Here is a 22,256-nt window from a genome sequence, read left to right as displayed (position 1 = left end):
TCCATAGTTTTACCTCAAAAAGCCTATTTTTGAAAATTACTTGGTCTTCCCTGAAACACCTGGTATATAACACACTTTCTCTGATGCTTTCATAAAGATAACACTGTGCAAACACAATTTCACCAAAGCATGGCAACGGTTTGCAGTTACCGGATATAGTGAAATTAGGAAAATTCTGCAAAATTTTCATATAGGAAGTTTTCGCATGAAGACTAAGGAAAATGCAGAATAGAAACAAACATGAGAAATAAATGTAGGTGAAATTACCAAGCAAATGTTCACAGTAAACTCCCGTTACCTGCAGTCATAAACATAGAGAAGCATTTTGCAATTGTATGATAACACGATTGCGGCAGCAGCCGTCGCCATCTCTGCTGCGGCAGCACAAAGCTGCCAAGTGCCTGGTAGGGAGAGCGGGGGAGGCAGGGGAATTTGGAGGCACCTGCCCCTTCCTGCATGTCCCCTCTTCGCCTGTTCAACCGCTGTAGCCCTGAGAAACACTCCTTGCCTCGCGTCTCCGTCATTCCTACTCCTGGCACGTGTCAGCCATCAACGCCAGAACCACGTGAACATTGAGGGGCAATCATTCTGCGTCTTCTTTGCTGTTCAGTTGTTTTGAGCTGCTTTTAAGCATAAACCCTTGTAGTGCCACTTGGTGTGACGTTACAAAAGCTGCAAAGGCTGTTGCAGTTGCAATGTCAAGATGCCAATGCTGCTAAAGCACAGCGTTTCTGTTGACCACGTTTTCGTAGATGTTCCTCTTATGGCAGTTTGTTTTACAACCATGAACCTTCTGCATTGTCTGGCCTAATTTTAAGTAATGCAGCACCAGCTAATCGATAGTGCAGTGAGTTTGCTATGTTAAAAGTCAATAGCCACAAAACTTTTACACGGAGTTAACAAGTATATGCGCTTCAATAGGGAGACACTGAGGATTGAAAAACTTTGTAATACCATGGAATTTGCTCCATGGAGGTTCATTACACCGAGGTTTAGCTGTATTAATACACTACAAACGCTGCAGTCCAGGATGCTGCGAATCAATGAAGCTACATGTTGTAGCAGCAACTCACTTCCTGGCTGATTATGGATGGATGGTGGTGGCCCGGTGAATACTGGGCAGGTGGATATATGGGCTGAGGCTGCATGTAAGCCGACTGGATATCAAATGTCTCCTGTAATGGGCTGCCCAGGGCTGTCTCTGGGTCCAAGGCAGCAGCATAGCCCAAAATCCCTGCTGCAATGATTAACCAATACATGAGGAGCATGGCTCAGGAGCACATCCAAGACAACATTTGAAAACGTGTCTCACGCTGGTCAGGGGGCGCTCCACGCAGGGTCTCCGAGCAGTCTGGTTCATCCTGCCAAGGCAGCTGCCAAAACAAAGTTCCAAAGTATAGCATACTGCTATCCACAGGTAACCTGCTTGTGAGCTATAATAGAGCAGTCCACAAATAAAATTTAGACACTAAACAAGGCACCAGCTGAAAACTAGGTAGTCAAGAAGATTAAAGGCCTGCAGACCACCCATAATATGAGAAATGCAAAACCTGTAATCACTAATCCAATGTTTAAAGAATTTTCTTGGATGCGAAACATGGACAAAACCCCCAAATAGTAAGGTGACAGCCCAAGACTCTACTCACAAGAGAAAACTTGGAAAAAGAAATTTTATTATTAAGGTCACAATTATGAAATCATCAAGGATCACACATTTTTGTGTGCAGATTCTAAAAGTGTCCTTTAATGTCATGTAAAACAAGCTCCTGTCCAGTTATGTAATAAGTTATGAAAGTTTTTTTCCTAGAGCTTTCAAGAAATTTTGCTGCAAGGAACTGCAATACAATAAGGAATGCAGTAAGAGTAAAATTATCCTGCATATCATAGAAGTTGTAGAGATCTGAAGTTGCCACTTCAGAAACTGGAAGAAAGGTTTGTGTTCCCATTTCTGAAGTGTAAACCTTAAAACCTGATAACTCAAGTTCAATGATAGGCAGAATGTTAATTATACCTTTATGCATTCCTTGATGTCAAGAAAGCCAATGACATATATTTTATCAAGTTAGAGCAAAATATTTAGAATCTCTGGACAAAAGAGTTACAGAACATATTATCAATGCACAAGGACTTGCTTTACATGAAATTAAACGGCATATTTGGAATCTGCAGGCAAAAATGCATGTCCACTGATAATCTACTAACAGTTGAAACTTCGGTAGTGAAATTTTTTTTTAAAGGACTAAATTTTACGTCTCATGCTTTCTTCTTTTAAACGATGCGTTACACATCAGAATACATGGTACACTGGGTGGTGTTCCCTACGACCGCCAAATAATTCCTAATTGAATTTCTTCTTGACGCTGTTCGGTTTCATCAACTGAACAATGGCTGTGACGTGTTGCAAGCGTTCAAGTCACGTGACACAAGAAAAAAACTGCAATATAACCAATGACACACAGCTTTAATTCCGTACAACGCTTAGGCCTGCCTGCTTCAAGAGCCATAAAAACGAAAGATGCACCAGCAGTTCTATTAGTTTTTTTCATACGTCCCGTGACCTCAACACTCCTACCATGTCCCAGCCATCATTCAGGTGATGAAACTAAATTAGCATCAAGAAGAAATTTAATTATAAATTGTTAAAAATAAGGATGAACTGCCGCCTTGTCTCAAGCCAGCAGCAACGCGCACAGGCACGAGCCAGTTCACTTCCAGGAGTGGTGAAGGCCAGACACTGGCTCCGTCCCTCTCCTTGCTCTGCAATACTTCTTTCATGCCGAAACCAGGGACATGATGCTAGAGCTGCTCCCAGTGGCTTATCTGGAAGAGCTGGGCACCTTTATTAAGCAACGCAGTCCCATCAAACCAACTCCACAACTTGTGCAAATCTACACTTTGCTCCTAGGACCTCAAAAACTTCTTTGGCTATTTTCATGGACACGACCTCGAAGGTCACCAGCTGTAACTCAGTAAGGCAAAAAAAGCTTTTTATCTATCAATTTCACATCCACGTCAAATAATAACGGCTTTTTTGATCTGCCGAACAGCCATTCGCACCTCGCCAATAATGTGGAAGAGGAAAGGAACAAGTCACTCGAGTGCCGAGATCCCTATTAACATTGTAGAGGACCTGACCACGACAAGAGCACTCTACACCGATGAGCCATTAACAGACAACAATGCAAAGCAAGGGAGCGGAGTCATTAAGCGTACTAGAATGGCATGATTTCCAAACAATGCTGCCATCGTGTGTGGCAAACCAGTTTGTCAAATCCCAGGAAGACACACTGGGTTTTACTCGACTGGATCAAGAACCCCGGTACCTCACCTCTCGGAAGCCACACCACAGACTACATGCAAGATGGTGCCAGCAGAAAACGTGTACGACCTGTGGAGACTTCTCATGACTGGTCAGCTGCAAAAGAACTGGCACAGGACAAGAAAAGGGCAGCAAGCCCATGGACCAGAAACATCGAACCTCCAAGTTTCAAGCTCTTGTGTCACAAGTGGAAAAAGACCGGTCGTCATGTTGGTTCACAACTACAGAGGTGAAGGCCACAACTCAATGGCTTTGTGCAATAGCTCCTAGATTCTAAGTGCAACCAGCAAGTCTAAGAACAAGAACAGATTCGCGTACCTCTACTGCGGAAACATACCAGGGCACCGGGCCATGGACAGAGCTCACAATAAAGTGCAGAGCTCAAGAAACACTGCATTGCCTTGAAAAGCCTGTCAAGTACTTTCTGCACAAGAAAAACGCAAGCAATGAGTACAAAGAAATCATTAAGCTCCGCAAGGCCCACCAGAGCAACTATCAGCAATCATGCCTTGAGCGAATCTCAGCAGGCGGTGTGGAGTCGTTTGCTGCTTTCTACTGCCACTCAGAGAATAGCTACAGCTGGAACAGCTTCATAAACTGCTCCAAGGTCTTGGCAGTACTGGCTGCTGCGAGTCAGTACTGCCGAGTCATGCTGCAGCAAGGCTACGAGTTCCACCTTGTGGATCTATGGCTGCCCTACAGTGAACATGCGGCAAGGGCTCTGCAGCGAGGCTACGAAAGTTCCACCTTGTGGATCTATGACTGCCCTACAGTGAACATGCGGCAAGGGCTGCCACGAGACCAAGGATCATCCTTCTCTAACCAGAAGTGGTTCTACGGCAGTGATTGACTAGCATCTTGCGGGTGCATGCAGGAGAATGCTGGGTCTGAGCAAGCAGCACCTTGCGGTCAAGGAGGATGTTGAAAACAAAGTGCCACCTTATCTCGAGCCAGATGGTTGGTTCTGTATCTCCCTGTTTTGCAATGGCATGTACTCTAATTAGGTGCCTATATTCTTTTAAGACCATCTTCCCCACTTAAACCTGGTACAATCTCAATGATACAAATCTCGACCAGGTACGAAAAATATTCGTATGATCCAAAACAAACATATGCAATGCACAAGAAATGCATTCACGCAGACTTTTACTGCCAGACATCCAGACTTTTACTGGATTTATTTTTGCCTGTGAAGCCAGCATTTGCAGAGTGTATCGCGCAACCGGCGATCCCATCGTTGGTGATGTGCAGGCCGCGTGCCACTGCTGAATGCTTGCGACGTGTGCCGTACGACTGGTGATCACGTCGGCAAAGTGCACGCAGCACTTAGTGCTTTAAGGCACGGCCGCAGTTTGCACGTTATATCCTGTAGTGGCATGGAAGCATGCTTGGAACGCTCGAAATCATGCACATTGTACACAATCCATTCTGGGCAAGGAATTTTACGAATTCATACGAACTGTGATCATACCATTGAGATTTTAATGTAGTAACTGTTGGTCACCTAGAGAAAGAAATTTGCAGATAGATGCAAAACTCTAAATGCAACTTTTAGCGAGTTTATTTGAATATAAATCTGTACAGAATGCCCACAAGGTTCAGGAAACACATTACAATTGATTCTGGAACGAGTAACAATAAACCATGTAAACAGTGTACGCTTATGAAGACATGAGTGGTCTCTGCCAGGTCAGTTTGGCTTGATTATTATGTCTCTGCCAGGTCAGTTTGGTTTGATTATTATGCAGTGAAGAAAAATCACAAACTAACTTTTAATTACCACAGTCTAGTGGTTAGTGCCAATGAGGAGTTCGCGGCCATGGACAAGACAATGCCGTATCAGTTTTTGAAAACAAAAAAAAGCGATTAGCTAGCTTTGCAGCACAAGGAAATAAGTGTTTTTTCCATGCGCACAAAAAATTGAGTGCGTGAGGTGCACAGGAAAGCCTGTGCAAACGCAGTGTCCGCTGACGATGTGTTGCAGTGTGGCTGCACTATTGAACCACGTCATGCACATTGCTTTGCCGTTTCGTGCAAGAAAAACAAGTGACTGCCAACTGCATGGTCGCGATTTTTTAGAGCAACGAAGCAAAAAAAAGTTCATGGAAATACACAGGCAGGCAGTTCAAATTTGGTACTGTAGTTATTGTAACACATTATCAGTGGACACTGTGTTTGTGCCGAGCTTCTTGCACACTTTTGGGCAAAAAAAAAAAAAAAAACGCCAGATTTTTTCATGCTGCACAGGTTTAGACAATTGCCTTTCCTTCGTTTCAACAACTGATATGGCATTATTTTGTCTCAGGCTTTAACTCCCAACTGGCAATAGGCACTTTTAGTTCGGAATACGCAGCAACTCTGCGAGAACGAATAAGCACGCACAGAACGCTATGGAGCTTGTTGTGTCTTGAGGGCATACGCATGCTGGTTGGTTCTGTTGGGCTTTATGGCACATAGGCAGCTAAGGCCATCATGCGCCAAGCTCAAGGTATAGAATTGGTTTTCTGTAGAATGTTTAGGAATATGAAAAATCATCGATGGTGTAGATGGCCTAAAAATATTGAACTGCCTAGTAAAAAACAGAAGAAATCTGGAAATAGCTAATGGCATGCTACGGGAATGTTACAGGATGAGTTGACAAGATGGCGGCACCCTGCTCGTCCGCTTCGAGAAATAATACGTCGCCACTGCACCTCTCGACACGATAGCTCGCTCTAAATAGTAGCGGTTTGCTTTTATTTCCTGCACTCTCGCCCACATGTAGAGGAACAAGCGACAACTAGCTCCTGTTTTTCAGATAATTTGGCAATTTTCAAGTTCTTAGGCCTAACTAAATGCAGTGTTTTCCGTGTAGCAACAACACCTGGCGAAGCAGTTCTCTAGCTTTTAGTCCGTTACAGTTCATTCTATTTGCACTGTTTTTCTTCTTGGAACAAAAAAAAAAAAATGCTCGAAACACACCCACCCTTGTCATAAATAATTGGAGAAAAGGAATTCTTCAACCCAGCATTGATGTGCTTTGACATCTTGTCATTAGATGGCACCACTGTGCACATGCAACTGAGGTATGCTACAGCACGGCAAACTAAAAGTGTCGATTAACGCTTTGCTTACCACAGGAAAACACGCAATTTCAGGATGGTGTGCATAAAATATTCTTCACGAATTAATTTTAATAATTTTCATTATAGTAGCACATCATAGTGTGAAGACGGGCAAGTTGACGTGCTTCCTCGGCGCGCTGAGCGAACTGCTCGGCGTCTGGCGTGAGTGGGTGGTCATCAGTGCTGCATGGAAGCATTGCATCCAGCATCGTCTGAACGTCACGTCCGTAGACCAGACGAAATGGTGTAAATCGGGTCGTCTCCTGGGTGGCCGTGTTGTAAGCGTATGTGACGTACGGGAGAATCTCGTCCCAGGTTTTGTGCTGCGAGTCTATGTACATTGCGATCATGTCGGCGATCGTTCTGTTGAGTCTCTCTGTGAGCCCGTTCGTCTGTGGGTGATAGGCAGTAGTTTTGCGATGGTTCGTGTGACTGAGCTCGAACACGTCGCGCATGAGCTGTGCCGTAAACGCCGTACCTCGATCAGTGATTACGTGGGACGGTGCGCCATGACGCAGCACGATTTGTTGCATAAAAAACTGGGCGATCTCAGATGACGTACCGCGCTGCACCGCTTTAGTTTCCGCATACCTTGTTAAATAGTCGGTCGCGACTATGATCCATTTATGACCGGCTGATGACACAGGGAATGGGCCCAGAAGATCGATGCCGACTTGATCAAAAGGCGTCCGAGGGGGTTCAATAGGTTGGAGCAAGCCCGCTGGCTTGAGAGGAGGCGCCTTACGACGTTGGCAATCGCGGCAGCCTCTGACGTAACGCTGGACGGCGTGAGAAAGTTTGGGCCAATAATACGCCTGGCGCACGCGTGCAAGTGTGCGGGCAAAGCCCAAGTGGCCGGAGGTCGGCTCATCGTGACAAGCAAGAAGGATATCGGCGCGGAGATCTGCCGGAACGACGAGGAGGTGCGCTCGGTCAACAGTGCTGGAGTTTTTCTTAAACAAAATGCCGTTCCGGAGACAGAAGGCCGGTAGGTTTCTAGAAAATTGTCAGGGTACGACAGAAGCTCGGCCCTCCAGATAATCAATGATAGGTCGCAGGTCTGGGTCAGCTCGCTGGCGGGTCATTAGGTCTAAGGCGCTGACAACTCCAATAAAACCACTCTCGTCCTCTATGCTATCATCCGCTAACCCGACGGGCGCGCGAGAGAGTGCGTCAGCGTCTTCGTGCGTCTGGCCAGATTTGTGCACAATGGTGTAATCGAATTCTTGGAGGCGGAGGCTCCATCGGGCTAGGCGCCCCGATGGGTCGCGAAGATTTGCAAGCCAGCACAACGAATGGTGGTCGGTAACTACTTTGAACGGGCGGCCGTAGAGGTACGGACGAAATTTCATGGTTGCCCACATAACCGCAAGGCATTCTTTTTCTGTGGTCGAATAGTTTGTTTCAGCGCGAGAAAGCGTGCGGCTTGCATACGCGATGACCCTTTCCACGCCACCTTGGTGTTGGACGAGTACGGCGCCGAGGCCGACGTTGCTCGCGTCGCCTCTTCATCAAAGTGCGCAAGAACAGGGGATGTTAGCAGTCGTCTGCGCAGCTCGGCAAAAGCCTCCTGCTGCTCGGCGGCCCACACGAACTGTGTACCATTGCGCGTGAGGTGGTACAGGGGTGCGGCAATCTTTGAAAAGTCGGCGATGAAGCGGCGGTAATATGCGCACAGACCCAAAAAACGTTGCACACTTTTCTTTGTTGCAGGAACAGGAAAGTTGGCGACGGCAGCAGTTTTCTCGGGGTCGGGCTTAACGCCATCGGCACTCACGAGGTGACCGAGAAACTTCAACTCTTTGTACCCAAAGTGGCACTTCTCGGGCTTTAGCGTTAAGTCGGCCGATCGGAGGGCATCTAATACTGTCCTCAGGCGTTCAAGGTGTTCGGCAAAGGTTTCGGAAAATACGACGACATCATCGAGATAAACCAAACAAGTTTGCCATTTTAGTCCAGCGAGAACGGTATCCATCATCCGCTGGAAAGTTGCCGGCGCTGAACATAGCCCAAAAGGTAGCACTTTAAATTCGTACAGTCCGTCGGGTGTCACGAACGCCGTTTTTTCGCGGTCCCGCTCGTCGACCTCTATCTGCCAGTACCCACTCTTTAAATCAATGGAGGAGAAGTACTGGGCGCGACGAAGTCTGTCGAGCGAGTCGTCGATACGAGGCAGCGGGTAGACGTCTTTTTTGGTGATGTTGTTCAGTTTCCGATAATCCACGCAGAAGCGGAGTGTCCCATCCTTTTTCTTCACCAGCACGACAGGTGAAGACCAGGGGCTGCTGGAAGGTTGAATGATTCCATCTGAAAGCATCTCCTTCACCTGCGTTTGGATCGCCTCACGCTCCTTCGGTGAGATACGGTACGGCTGCTGATGGATGGGGCGGGCATCGTCGGGCGTAATGATGCGGTGCTTGAGAAGAGCCGTTTGCCGGACTTTCGACGAAGAAGCGAAACAGGAGGAGTATTCAAGTAGGAGGGCACGTAGTTCTCGCTGTTGAGCGAGAACTACGTGCGGCAGCAGGGCACGGATGCACGCCGCTACAACCTCCGTCATCGGCACGTCGAATACCATCCGGGAGACCAAGTTTGGGTGTGGACCCCGGTACGCCGCCCAGGCTTGTCTGAAAAACTGATGTGCCGTTACTTTGGACCGTACCGAGTTTTGCGCCGCGTCACCGAAGTGACCTACGAAGTTCTTCCTGACGGGACTGTGCAGCCTCAGCGTCGTCCACCCCGCTCTGAGGTGCACGTTGTCCGCATGAAACCCTACTTCACGCGGTAATGGATAGTACGCTCAGTGTTCTGCTAGTTTTCGCGTGGGACACCTTCGCCCACCTCCCTTGTACATTTTTGTGTGCTTGTGCTGTTTTTTTTTCTCTTTCCACTGCCCATACTGCAACCCCGCTTTTGTTTTTCTTTTTTTTGGAGGGGGAGTAATGCCACCTGGTGTTCTCAGGTGGCGCTGAAGTGTCTTCGAAGACGTTGAAGTGTCTCTCGCTGGCTGGCTGGCTGCTTGCTGTATTCTGCTGGTTAGCGACCTGTCTCCCTGTTTTCCGTTACAATAGTGTAGCTAGCTAATAGACTTCATTAGTTGCTTATGAAACAAAAAAAAACTTCAATCGAGAAATTTCAGACTTGCACAAAAAGAAAGAAAAATATTAATACATCCAGTCGTAAAATAGGAGAATAAAATATCTAGAATATATGTTTTGTGCATTAACATGCACAAAGTGAGTGTTCAATTTTACATAACTTCAGTCACCGGGGAAAAAAATGAATTGCTCGTGCACAGCACTTTAGGCTACTCCGCAGTGCACTGCAGTCTGTACATGATACAGAAAATAAGTAACAGACTACAATTAAAATTACTCCATCTGAAAGATAACCGATTACAGTGGTCAAGTACAGCCCTAGAAAAGTAAGTGAACAATTAAAGAGAAGTAGTCATTATCCTTCCTAATTTTATTGCCATAACATCAATTTACTAAGACCACAATGAACTACTGCTGCTTGCCTGACATTTTGTTACACGTTAATTTTCCCACACTTCCTCGTGAAGGGATCAGCAGCCATACAGCTTTCACAGTGGATGTGCTGGAAAGAAGGATGCTCCTATAATGAATGAAAATTTGCGCACCAGCTTATAACTGGGCAGTGCTTAGGCGCTATACTAGTTCTCATACATCAAATGCTACATTGCGAAAGGTACGTAAGTAGTCTTCTTGAAAAAATAAAAGGAGACGTGTTACTCCGCCGCTGTTTTCTGGTCACGTGTTCTAAGGTGCAAGAAAGCGACACCATGTTGTCAGCAGTAAGAGCGCATTTAATCAAGCTCATAATAAATGTCTCATGTTGCAAGCCTGCAGGAAAATCATATGCTCATCACAAGGAATGCACTAGTTTTTTATTGTAGGTGTAGGCAGTGCAAACAGGAGCACTAGCCTTGTCAGCGTTGCGAGCGGCTAACAGGACGCATGTCGTAAATGGTTTCTCCCCCCTCGTTGTGGAATGTTTCTAGTTGCGCCTGATGTATGAAACGTAGCTTAGAGCCCAAGTCTTCCACGAAACGCTGCGCTTCGTTGTTGCTCCATGCTTTGTGTGGAAGCCTCCGAGTTGGGTGTAGTGGGAGAGGTGACTTTAGTGGGACGTCAAGTTATTGTGGGAGGTAAGTTGCACCGCTACCTGATAGGACGGATGTCCTTATAGATAAGTCACGTGATATCTCTGAGAGCGAGAAGTGCTGTAGAAGACGGCGGTGACCCAGTTGTGGTCTGAATATGATTGCACGCGATGGTTCTTCTCCGCAACCGGTCCATTGTCACTCTGTCACGAAGGAAATGTTTCCACTAGCACCAAAGTTCGCCGTCAGGTTGAGGTTCTCAAAGCTGTACTATTGGTTACAACTTGTTTTTGAAAAATAGTAAATGGTTCCCTGTAATCAACTCCAGAAAAAAAAAAGTGATTGAATTACCCAGAATTTAACTGTTTGAAAAAATAATTGATTACAAAATTTCAAAAATTTTAAATGATTAAAAGTAATCAATTACTTGTAACACATTACGTACAACTCTAGTGCAGTGCCAAGGTGGGCCTTGTGCTGTCTTGCAGATAACTGTGTCCGCTACACTGCTGGTGGCACGAAATTGTTCAGAACATGCCCAATACCTTGAGAGAGGCCCTGAAAGCAGGCCCTTCGCAAATTGAAAACGAAATTTTCAGACAAGCACCTGTCAATAGTCTGGGCTGGAAGCAGCAATAATCTTTATCCAAACTAAAATAAAACAAATGTATGTTAGCTTTTTGCACAGAGTAGTTGCTTGGACCTACAGAGCCAAGTGTCGATGCTGCAAAATTGCAAGAACACCGTCGCTACTGAGCAGGGTCAGTGCGAGACCCACGCTACCAACGCCACGCTAGCGTAACCGCTCTGTGTTGACAAGTTCCGAGCGAAATTTAAAAATACTCCCTCATGCGGCTGACAGACAAACCAATTCTGAAATTTAGGTACAGTTCTTTTGCAAAATACTGAATGGCATTATTTGTCCAGAAGCGGTCCACATTGCTTAGAATGGAGCACTTTGTGCCATTGTTCTGATGGAACAATGTGAACAGAAACTAAAGAAAGAGTTAACCACCAGACTGTCCTAATTTAAAAGCTAATTAGTGACATTTCAGTTACTCATTTACCTAATTATGAGTCTTCAGAGATAAGTCTGCCATGGCGAGGCTGCCAAAAAAAAATTTTTTTTGTACAACAAATTTCCTATCTCAAAGGACCGTGGAGACCTATATTTAAGTTGAGTATTTTCTTCCTTCAAATGTGGCATTGAAAACTAAAATACATGGATCACCGCATGGTATTCGCCTACGACCCCTAAATAACTTATAATTGAATTTCTTCTATGTTTCGGTTTCATCAGCTGAACGATGGCTATGAGGTGTAGTTGACCTTTAGGTCACGTGAGACAGTTTTAATTCACTGCAACATTTAAACCAGCCTGCTTAAAGATCTGGAATGACAACAAATGACGTATTAACAATTATATTGCCCTACACATTATAGCCATCTATAATCATCTATAGTCCTTTAAATAATTTTTTTGAAGTATTCATTGAAACACCCACTATACTCATCACTTACCGCAGCACTATAGAAGCTAAAGAACTCCCCAACCAATCAGCAGAACACATAGATCTCAACATGTTCCTGCATGCCGTATTATCTGCTTGTCATCTGCTCACAGTGTTTGCAAGAATACCAACAGCAGGAGTGCCTCTGCTAACATTGCTGTGTTTACAGAAATGCGACAAGTGGAGGCAGTGTCAAAACAGCACAGTCTACAAACCATAAACACCAAAACAACATTAATGCAACAGTGGCGCTTTTCTGTGAGATCTACCAATGTTGAAGAATTGAGCAGTGATCAGATTCGAGAGCAGAGACAATGTTCTCGACGGCAAGAAAGCATCGATGTGGTATGGAAACCACTGACCAGAATGGCGCCACATTTGTCACAAACATGGGCATTTTAACTGGATGGAGAAGGCCAATAGCGTTGGGCTCCTTCGATTTCCTGAAGGATTCCTGAAGCTATTTGCATATCATGTGAAAAGTAAAGCAACAATCATTAAACATAGACATCGTCTGCAGTATTCACATGGAAGATCCATCCCCTCATACCTTCGAGAGATGGCACGGTGACTGACGTAGGCTTTGACAGCGGAGAGGAGACCGTTTGCTCGGCCAGCACAAACGATCCCCTATCCCTACTCTTCCATGCGGGTGGTGAGCATCATTTTCCTCACTTGTCTGGCTAGTTCACAGCTAATGCTCTGGGGAGTACCCACGGCAGCGTTCCCTGCTTTAGCAAGCAGTTCGTGCAGTAAAAGTGATACCTCCTCTCAGCTCCTGGCTGTCAGTGTTAAAAGGGTTCTGAAGGGGGCTCTCAATAGAAGTGCGGTTTTCCTGGGATGTTAAAGGATGTCGCTTTACGAATAACCTCCAGCAAGAATTTTTTTTTCATGTGTTTGTTAGAAGCCGAGTTATCTGTAGACAAAATTCAAATTTCAGCGTGTCAGCACCTTTCCCTCTCCTCTCGTCACTTTTTGCAAGCTCAAAGCTTGGCACTCCTCAGCCAGCCCCACCACGAGAATCTCACGGGGGGCAGAGCTTCCCGACCCGCCGCAGCGACTCTGCTGACTGACTGTGACCATGGTTGCTGCGTAACGCCTGAAGGAATCTAAGCATTAGCCATCTCTCAACAGAATTACGCAGCAGCGTGCGGCGGAGGAGGGCGCAAGCACGAAAAAGTTACCGGAAAGGACTCTCCAACTTTCGCTCGCAGTTGTGGGTTCTCTGCTGCATGCAGAAGTGTTATTTGCCTCAGGTGTCCCGACAAGAGTATGTAGTGATCGAGTGAGTTTATGTACTCTCCTAAGAAGGTGTTTCAGAGCTCCTTTAATACTGCGCACATGACAGAGTTGCGCTGGAGACGATGTCACGCGCATCCTTTCACACTCAAGCTTTGTGTGAATACTGCTTAATGGTATGTTTTTTTTTTTTTTTACTGTGAAAGCAGTACCAGTGTCACAATGTGAAATACCGGTGTCTGCAGCCAAAGAGAGAGAAGGCCACCCAACCAAAGGTACTAACATTATGCAGGACCTATTCACACTGCATCGTTGCAAGGAAGCTCACTGGCACTTTGATTGTGAAAACTATGGACTGCAGTGTACAAAATAACTGCAAGCCTTCCTATGCACTGGGCGTCCCAACTAAAAGTAACCAAGATTTTTAAAAACACTGAGTGTCCTAAGCGAGTGAAACCAATTGAAGGTTCTTGAGAGCCGCATGGCCTGGTCAGCAGCATTTTTTTCATTTTGGAAACTGAATAAAGACTAAATAGCTAACTATAATTTATAAACAGTGGTGTCAAAAAAAAACTGCCAATGCAGAAATTGTAGATCACTGAAAAATAGCCAGCCAAAATGTATGCACCAAGGTACCATTTATGTAAGTCAGCTTTTTTAACTCACCTTAAAAGAATGCTCACAACATACAAAAGCCTCCATGTGACATGGTGCTGCTTCAGTGTCCCTAAAGGCATCACAGAGCGCTATTCGTGATAGGGTTTTGCAAGTGCACTAGTCAAGAGATATATGCACCAGGAGGTGTCCCATGGTGGCCTTCTTACAAGGGCGGTAAATAAAGCTGTGTAAATGGTACCTTGGTGCAAATATTTCAGCCAGCTATCCCTCAAGATAATTTACAAATTCTGAGCTGCCACTTTATTCCGAAAGCCAACATTTAAAAAGTAAACTGATTAGTCTTTACAAATTAATCAACTTAAACAAAAAATATATTGCAGACTACACCACATGGCTCTCAAAAACCTTCAGTTGGTTTCACTAGGCTGGGACTCTCAGTCCTTTTAAAAGCTTGGTTACTTTTAGCAGGGTACGTGGTATACAACTAGCTAACATAAAATCCAGGCTTTTCATGCCTTGATGCAACTGGAAAGAAAACTGGCCAAGGTGCGAAATGTTCAAAGAGCCAAACTATGTACGGAATGTATTAACTTGCGATGCTCAAAAAGTGATTCAAGGCACCTTGAAGTGAAAATTTTTGCACAATTAGCAATTCTAGACAATGAATTATTGGCTGGTCATTTGCACAGAACATTTCAAGATATGATACAAATCTACCAAAGTTCAAAGCAATGATAACAGTAAATGAAATGGTGTAGTTTACATATCATCAAGAAGTCAACCATTTTTGGAATTTATAAAGTTAGCACACAGAATGGTTCAAGTGCCCCACTCACCTCTACACAGTCGCTTCCATTCCTAAGGGCCTCATGTAGTATTTCCTTGTCTTTGTGTGGTATGTCAGCCCAGTTGAAGAATTCATAACTCTATAAAAAAAGAGGGTGGGGGGAGAGAAAGAGGGAGCACATTAAGGGCACTGCTTCTCCAGCACATGCCACACACCATCTGCTTTTTTGCATTACCTATAAGAGTGGTAACCAAGCACACTTGCTCGAAATCCTTCAACTCTTTGAACCATCCATTATTAACAACCCAGCAGCAGGTAGACAGCAATTTCTTAAATGGGAACAAGCAAAAATGTCATATACTGCTTAAGTCACCAACAGAAAGCTGACATTTCAATACAGAGTGGAAATGGCTACTCTAAGCAAGTGATGTCTGCACTGCAAAAGGAATTCCCACCAGCAGCTAGCTACAGCAGACAGCTTAGCTGCCCGAAATGATCTACTGGGCGATTTTTTATTTAATGCTTGCAGATTTTTATTTTAAAACCTGTGAGAAATAGGTTGGTGCAGTCAGTGCAAGTGGCCTGTACAGCTAGGCGACATCATGCAGGTGTTAGAGCTCAATAGTCGAGCTCATTAATAACGGCTGCAGTTATAACAAACGCTCACTTATGAACAAGGGCGGTGCTACTGTCAAAATATGCATTAGGGCAATGGGACTAAGTCTCAGATACAACGGACACAATGAACAACCATGGGGTTAGAATGAACGAGGCGCCGTAAGCAAGGTTCTAAAGGCGAAAACTTAAGCTTCCCGTAAGCAAGCAGATGGAAGTGTGCCTTTGGATGACCGTGACGCCCTCCTACGAAAAGTATGTGGGCACCCAAAAACACAGTAAAATAGGAGAGACATTACCGACAAAATGGAAGTTTTTCTAAATGCTGTTGTCGAAAGCACATTCCTTGAAAGGCAACACCTGCACTGATGAAAGCCACGGCAAGCTTTCACGTTAACATCTTAGTGTGCACGAGGAGGAACAGCAGCAGCTGGCAACGGCCCTTCATCATCACTAAGTCTCGTGCACTGTGATGCTTTGGGAGCTACGTTTTCCTGCCAGACACGGCTGTCATTTACGCGCTCCACATGTTTTATCATCGATGCATCATCCAGCTCATGCTGACAGGAATTCATACACTAGATGACGATGTTCTGGTTTGGATATCTTTGTTCACTGCTGTCTTGATGAGACTGACTGTGGAGTGCATCAGAATGTGCTTTAAGAAAGACTGCTTTATGGGGTAATAAATGACCAACAACACTGTTGGACATCCGCTTGATTAGAAGCATGTGGATTTGTAGCAATGTGCTCAATGTGCTGCTGTTGTACAGATGGCCGCACGATTTCGCCCGAGCTGTGCTGCTATTGTACAGATGGCCGCACATGATTTAGCCCGAGCTGGCTTTGTTGGAGCGGTTAATGACAGGCATCACAAAGTCATACACTGACGAAGTCATAGTACGTGAAGCAAGAGTGCTACCCGGCTGCAGATAATCTGATAAGGATGATGAAGAGGCCAATCTGCCATTAGTTGCTATATACGCTTTAGCCATGATTAGTTAAATCCTGTTCTTAAAGCAGCCTAACCGTTACGACTTACGGCCTCGGTAAGGAACATAATGTACGACTGCTCTTGAAAGCTTGAAAAACGCCATGTTTCAACGCGTATGACGAACTGTTATCAGAAATCAATGCCAGTTTCATTGGACTACACATTTCTGGCAGGAAAATTTGCTCTCGGATATAACAAACGTAATTTGCGCGAACGCCAGGTTCGTTATAAGTGGCCCGACTGCAACTGAGCAGTTAACTAAATTAACCCTGTCCAGCTCGGCCCTGCAAGACCAGCGCAAGCTGATTAACCGGGCCCGGGAGGCAACGCAAGCAACCGGCGTCTTGAACTAAAGATGCCTAATACTGGACTCCAGCAAAACTTCTGGGTTCAAAGATATTTTTGTCTATCTCTACCCGATCAACTTTTTATTTTTGATTCTATATAGCAAGGTTAAGTTGTGAAATTAAAGGGTGTCAGTTTTAAAATTTCCTTAACCAGCCATATGGTTCAAAATATGAAAGGTCAAAAATACACATCTGAAAGCTTGTTGAATTGGCTTTCCTGGATTGCATGTTTATCAAGTGACGTCACTGCGCGTGGAATCGTCACTGAAATCAAGTTAACATCTTTTACACCATCAATTTCGATACATCACTGAAACTGTCAATATTAATGAAGCTGGTAACATAAACAGCTTAAGTTAGAAATTTCTCTGCAATTTCAGGAATCCAGTGTATTCACAATTCCGTCCACATGGATTTCTGTAACCTCAACAGTCCGCACAGCTGGGTTCTCTAGAACTTTTAGCATTGGAAATGAAGCCATGATTACGTCAAAATGAACACTTCCATAAGTAGCCTACATACAAATAAACTTGTAACTTTTTCTGCTGCTTTTTGTTTGTTACTGTAATATTTAATGAACTGCCTCTGTCTTTGCCCAGTGCTAAAGAGTGCAAGCTCCATATGCTTGGGAAAACTGAACGGTATTTTCCCCAGCACTGTCTTTAACAGACGTTTGAACTTGAACACTATGTTAAAAGACAGAACAAACACAACATAAATGAAAATGGCTCAAAGTTTTTACTAGGCAGGACATATCTTCTTTTTTAGGCACTACAGATACGTTAGCATATAATATAGAAAGGGAGTCATGTACTATAAGAATTTTCTTAGATTTCAGCAATGCATTTGACTCAAACGTGAAATACTTTTTCAAAAATTACATTACAGAATAAGGGATATTCCATTTAATTATTGCACAGCTATTTGTTCAATCGTTCGCAGTTTGTTATAAATGATGCTGCCTCGGATTCTGAATTCATAAAGTATCATGTTCCTCGGGGTTCTATACTAGGCTCTTTATTATTTGTATATATTAAAGACGTCACTACTATCTCAAGAACTTCAAACAACGTATTCTTTGCTGATGACAAGAGTGCTTTCTTTTCAACATATAACTTAAAATAATAGCTTGATAATCTGTCGAGATGGCTTTCTGCCAACCAACTGAAGTTAAATAATAATGAAATCAAACATATGATCTTTTCAGCTGTCAACAAACCAACATGCTTAAATCTCTCGTTCCAGTCTTGTTTTTACAGCACGTTTTGGTGCATAAATATTTAGGTGTTTTATTCCAAGAAAATCTGCACTGGACACATCATGTAGACTTCGTAACAAGCATACTTTCTAAATTTCACTCCCTTCAACCAATACACATGAGAAAGCAACTATATTTTACTACTGTCCAGTCAGGTGTGCAGTACTGCTTGCTCATGTGGGGTACGGGTTCCAAAATGAACATGAAAAATATTTATCACTTACAAACGAAAGGCCTTTGTTTCATTTACAATGCGTCGAGATAGATTCTGCTTCAGGATCTCTAGAAAAAGCCAAATACTAAACATTACAGCCCTCTACAACCAACGTCTGTCAGAATTTATATACCAATAATACAAAACGGACTCTGCAGGGTTTTTAAATGCATACATTAACAAAGATCTGCTTTATGCCCTCAGAAACACAACTTTATAAAACCTTGAATAAGAACTGGATATGGAATGCAATTAGTGCAATGGCAAATTCCCCATCTTCAAACAGTTACCATGATATATTTGCTATATAGACCAATCATCCTCCTTGCTCACCTTCAGGAAAAAAAGCTAAATTGTACTATGTGGAGTATATGTGATAATTTTTGTTCTATTCCTGCCATCTAATTGTATTGGTCGCTTTCATGTGTTGCTGCTCCTGCGTATTAATGAATGTAAATGTTATCATGTCCGTGAGCTGTAGCAGACTACTTTCTGCTCCTGCTTGCCTGCTGCCTTGTTACATAGCACTTATGTACTGTGGCGCAGAAGGCCCAGACAGGTGGCTTGTATGTCACCTTCTGCCTCGGTTCCACGGCACAATACAGCATTTTCAGAAATTTCAATGAATTTCAGATTTTAAATCTCAGTAACTTAGATGTTACTTTCAGCATCTGCTCAAACCACCGGTCCAAAAGAGCCCCGCGATGCAATTATGCTGTAAGCGAAGCAAACAAAAAAAAAAGCGTCTCCAGAGGAGCAGACACTATGCTGGATTTTATGTGGGTGCCCTTTATCAAGAGATAAGAGGGAAGCACACAACCACGTCAAAGCCGCTTGGAACTATGGCTTGTTGCAGCACTTGCTTCTCAAAAGGAAAGGAATGTGTCAGCTGAAGCATTTGACTGATGACCCCATTGACCCATGTGTGGAAGAGTGCGTGACCTTTATTGGGCTGACAAAGTAAACAAATGTTTTGCAAGCAGCTAAGCATAATAGTAAAAGTCGTCCATTCTGTTGGCAACCACCCCAACCTGAAATAGGGGTGAAGGGGTGTTGTTTCGACCACAATGGTGAGCCTGCCTCCTCATTCCTTCTGTCACCGAGCGTGCAGAAGCACTAGGTATACGTTGTGTATCTGCCAAACAATGAACGTAGGAAGAATTTAGAGTGGTGGTGCCAATGACCCTGATATCACCTTTCTGATTGTACTACATCCCCCTTTCCTCAGTGTGCTACCGACTGAGCGAGCGCCGCAGGCCCAAAGTAACTCACAGCAGCCTTAGAATCTCCGGCACATTTTTAATGCAATAGCATTTAGGCTGTCGCCTGTGATGTTATCAGCACCGCCAAATATGAAAATGTGAGGCCCCGATAATTTGAAAGTAGCCACCCCCCTCCCCCCAAAATTCAAAAGGAACCCTGAAATTTTGGAAAAAGACCCACCCCAGAAAATGAATTAAGGTGGATTAGTATAATCCATATGATAATCCAATGAAGGTACTTGAACATTCTAGAAGGTGATAACTCATGCATCTATACAAGGGCAATGAAATCGGCTCTAACCAGAGCTTTCAAGGGAAAATCGCAGGAACATTATACTCTCATTGTAGACATCATAACAGGCAACCTAACTGCTATCGCAATTTCTTCTTTAAGAACGTGGTTAAGAAGGCCCACAAGGAAGTAATGAGTATCGTTAAAATATATCATCAGCAGCAGCAGCCCGACCACGCCCACTGCAGGGCAAAGGGCCCTTTCATGTCTCTCCAATTAGCTCTGTCCTTTGCCAGCTGCCGCCACCGTATCCCAGCAAACTTCTTAATCTCATCTGCACACCTAACTTTCTGCCGGCCCCTGCTACGCCCGCCTTCCTTTGGAATCCAATCAGTAAGCCTTAAAGGGGCCCCGAAACACATTTTCAGTGCATTGTTATGACTGTTGGTTGCATAGAACAAGTTATAGTGATGCTATTAGCATCGGTCGTACCGCATATACTGTGGCTTTTAATATTTTAATTATCTCCCCAAAAAATTCATGGCACTGCCGGTGTCACCATACAGTGGCGGTTTTTAGCAGCGGATATGACATCACTTTGTGGGAGCTTCATGATTGGACAAAGAGTAAATATACTGCAAATTGTGTTAATAACTAGAGGCACGTTTTGCCAAATTTTTGTGTTTTATATTACATTAACAAAACCAACCTTTTAGCCCTAGATAAAAGCACTGTAAAGCAAGTAAAACAAAAATACACCACCAGAGGCTCTGGCTACTTTTTGCATCGAAGGACTTTGTGCGCCTCTCTAAACATCCTACGACCTAGCACTCAACACTTATGGCTACTCTCTGTGTATCTGAGAGCGGCTTTGCAGAATCGATCCGATTGAGCCATTGCACTCTATAAGAGTTCGTTTCGGTCCCAAGGAAGGATGCGTTCGTTTCACATTTAGCAGGCAGTGCGCACCGTCGCCTTGTGGAGGATCACCTGGCGGCGGCGCACTCCTTGCTCGCTGTGACCAACCAGCACGCTAGGAGCGACAGGCGATCGTTGGCGGTAAGCAGTAGTGGTAAGCTATGCTAAATGTGTCTTATCTTGCGCAGGCTGTCACACCGTCACAGTATCTTGCGCTCAAGTTCGAATCCATAAGTAAGGAAACGTCACTGATCAGTGTTCCCTTCTGCGCCGTCGACGTGACGAAGCATCGCTGGGTCAGCTGGGCGTTCACATGGTTGTTGTAACCATGCAAATGGCGCTGCCAGCCTTGGCATGAACGACTTACAGAGAACAGGCAACCATGAAGTGCAAACTTCCGCCACGTGCTCAGATAGGCTCTTTTGATCGGTCGCACTAAGTGTCGTCATTGGGAGAGCGAAATGGGAATGGGAAGCTGCACGAGTTGAAGGCAGCATTTTGTTTGCTTGTATTTTGAGATTTCTTCATTGAATAACTCCCACTCCTATGCATCGATTCTGACAATTCTTTTTGAGTCGGCACCTGTGTGACGTACAGAATCCATCGAAGTGTAACCGGCATCTGTTCAAGCGGTGTTTTGCAGCCCCTTTAAGGACCAGCGGTTATCTTGCCTTTGCATTACATGCCCTGCCCAAGCCCATTTCTTCCTCTTGATTTCGACTAGGATTTTCACCCGCGCCGCGCTTGTTCCTTCACCCACTCTGCTCGCTTCAGGTCTCTTACCGATGCACCTGTCAGTTTTCTTTCCATAGCATTTAAATGCACTTTTAATGCACTGTGTACTTTAAGCCATGGTGAGCACCGAATGCATTAAAATACACAATACGCTAAAAATGCATTTTCAATACCGATACTTTCATTTTTGGCAAGCAATACCGAATACCAAAACACACAATGTACCAACTGATAGTATCGATGATACTGCCCATGCCTGACAAAGAGGAAAAAAAAAATTATGGAGTTCAATGCACCGAAGTGACACATGAGCTATGAGGCAAGCTGTAGAGGGCTCCAATTAAATTAGACCACCTAGGCTTCTTCAATGTGCACTGACATTGCAACATACATGGGTGTTTGTAGCCAGGGCTGAACCCACAATCCTGGACTTGGTATCAGCAGCTGAACACCAAAGCCACTGAGGACATAACACGTCATTTAGCTGTACTTAATCCAACCTATGCGCATTGCATTCTTGCTCTTTGTTCAGACAAAAGTCCAAAAATGATTTGATTTCCACACAATTACTAGTAGCACAAAACATTTGTGATGAATCATGTTTACTGCCATCATCAACAAGGGAAACATTACACAAAAGATAGAGGCAAGGTTCATTTTGCAGTACCTATTGTGGAGCTACCTAAAGCCCAAGGTTATCACAAAGGCAGTCCATAGGAGTGGCAGCAGCTGATAAAAGGAATGGTTCAAGGCTAGCACCCAATTCTTACTGCTATATTGTGGCAGCTTACAGCTGTGTAACACTAAATCAAGTCTATGCAATGCAATTTTAAAGGGACACTGAGCAAAAATTGAAGTTGGCCTGTCTTGATATGGTACAGTGTTCTAATCACTAAGAGACCACTCTCATTGCAAGCGGAGCTTAAGGTACAAAAGGTAAAAACAAATTAAGTACAGGTGTCACTAAAGCCGGCCGA

General features: G+C 44.3%; 1 protein-coding gene across 5 annotated transcripts in view; it reads right to left on the bottom strand.

The window, feature by feature from the left end:
- Positions 1–22,256, bottom strand: part of LOC144113784 (ubiquitin carboxyl-terminal hydrolase 10-like) — a 100,411-nt gene that overhangs the window by 76,002 nt on the left and 2,153 nt on the right. For 4 of the 5 annotated variants that reach the window (XM_077647095.1, XM_077647098.1, XM_077647097.1 and 1 more), the window contains exons 2-4: positions 14,754–14,843; positions 1,313–1,373; positions 1,074–1,237 (exon numbers count right to left, since the gene is read on the bottom strand). In XM_077647095.1, coding sequence (XP_077503221.1) covers positions 1,074–1,237; positions 1,313–1,373; positions 14,754–14,843 — 315 coding nt within the window. The remainder of the gene's footprint in view (positions 1–1,073; positions 1,238–1,312; positions 1,374–14,753; positions 14,844–22,256) is intronic. The other variant, XM_077647096.1, reaches the window with a different exon arrangement.

The sequence above is a fragment of the Amblyomma americanum genome, chromosome 1 (genome assembly GCF_052857255.1).
Source record: "Amblyomma americanum isolate KBUSLIRL-KWMA chromosome 1, ASM5285725v1, whole genome shotgun sequence".
NCBI lineage: Eukaryota > Metazoa > Arthropoda > Arachnida > Ixodida > Ixodidae > Amblyomma > Amblyomma americanum.
Note: the sequence above shows the minus strand (reverse complement) of the source record. Positions and strands in the feature narration are given on the sequence as shown.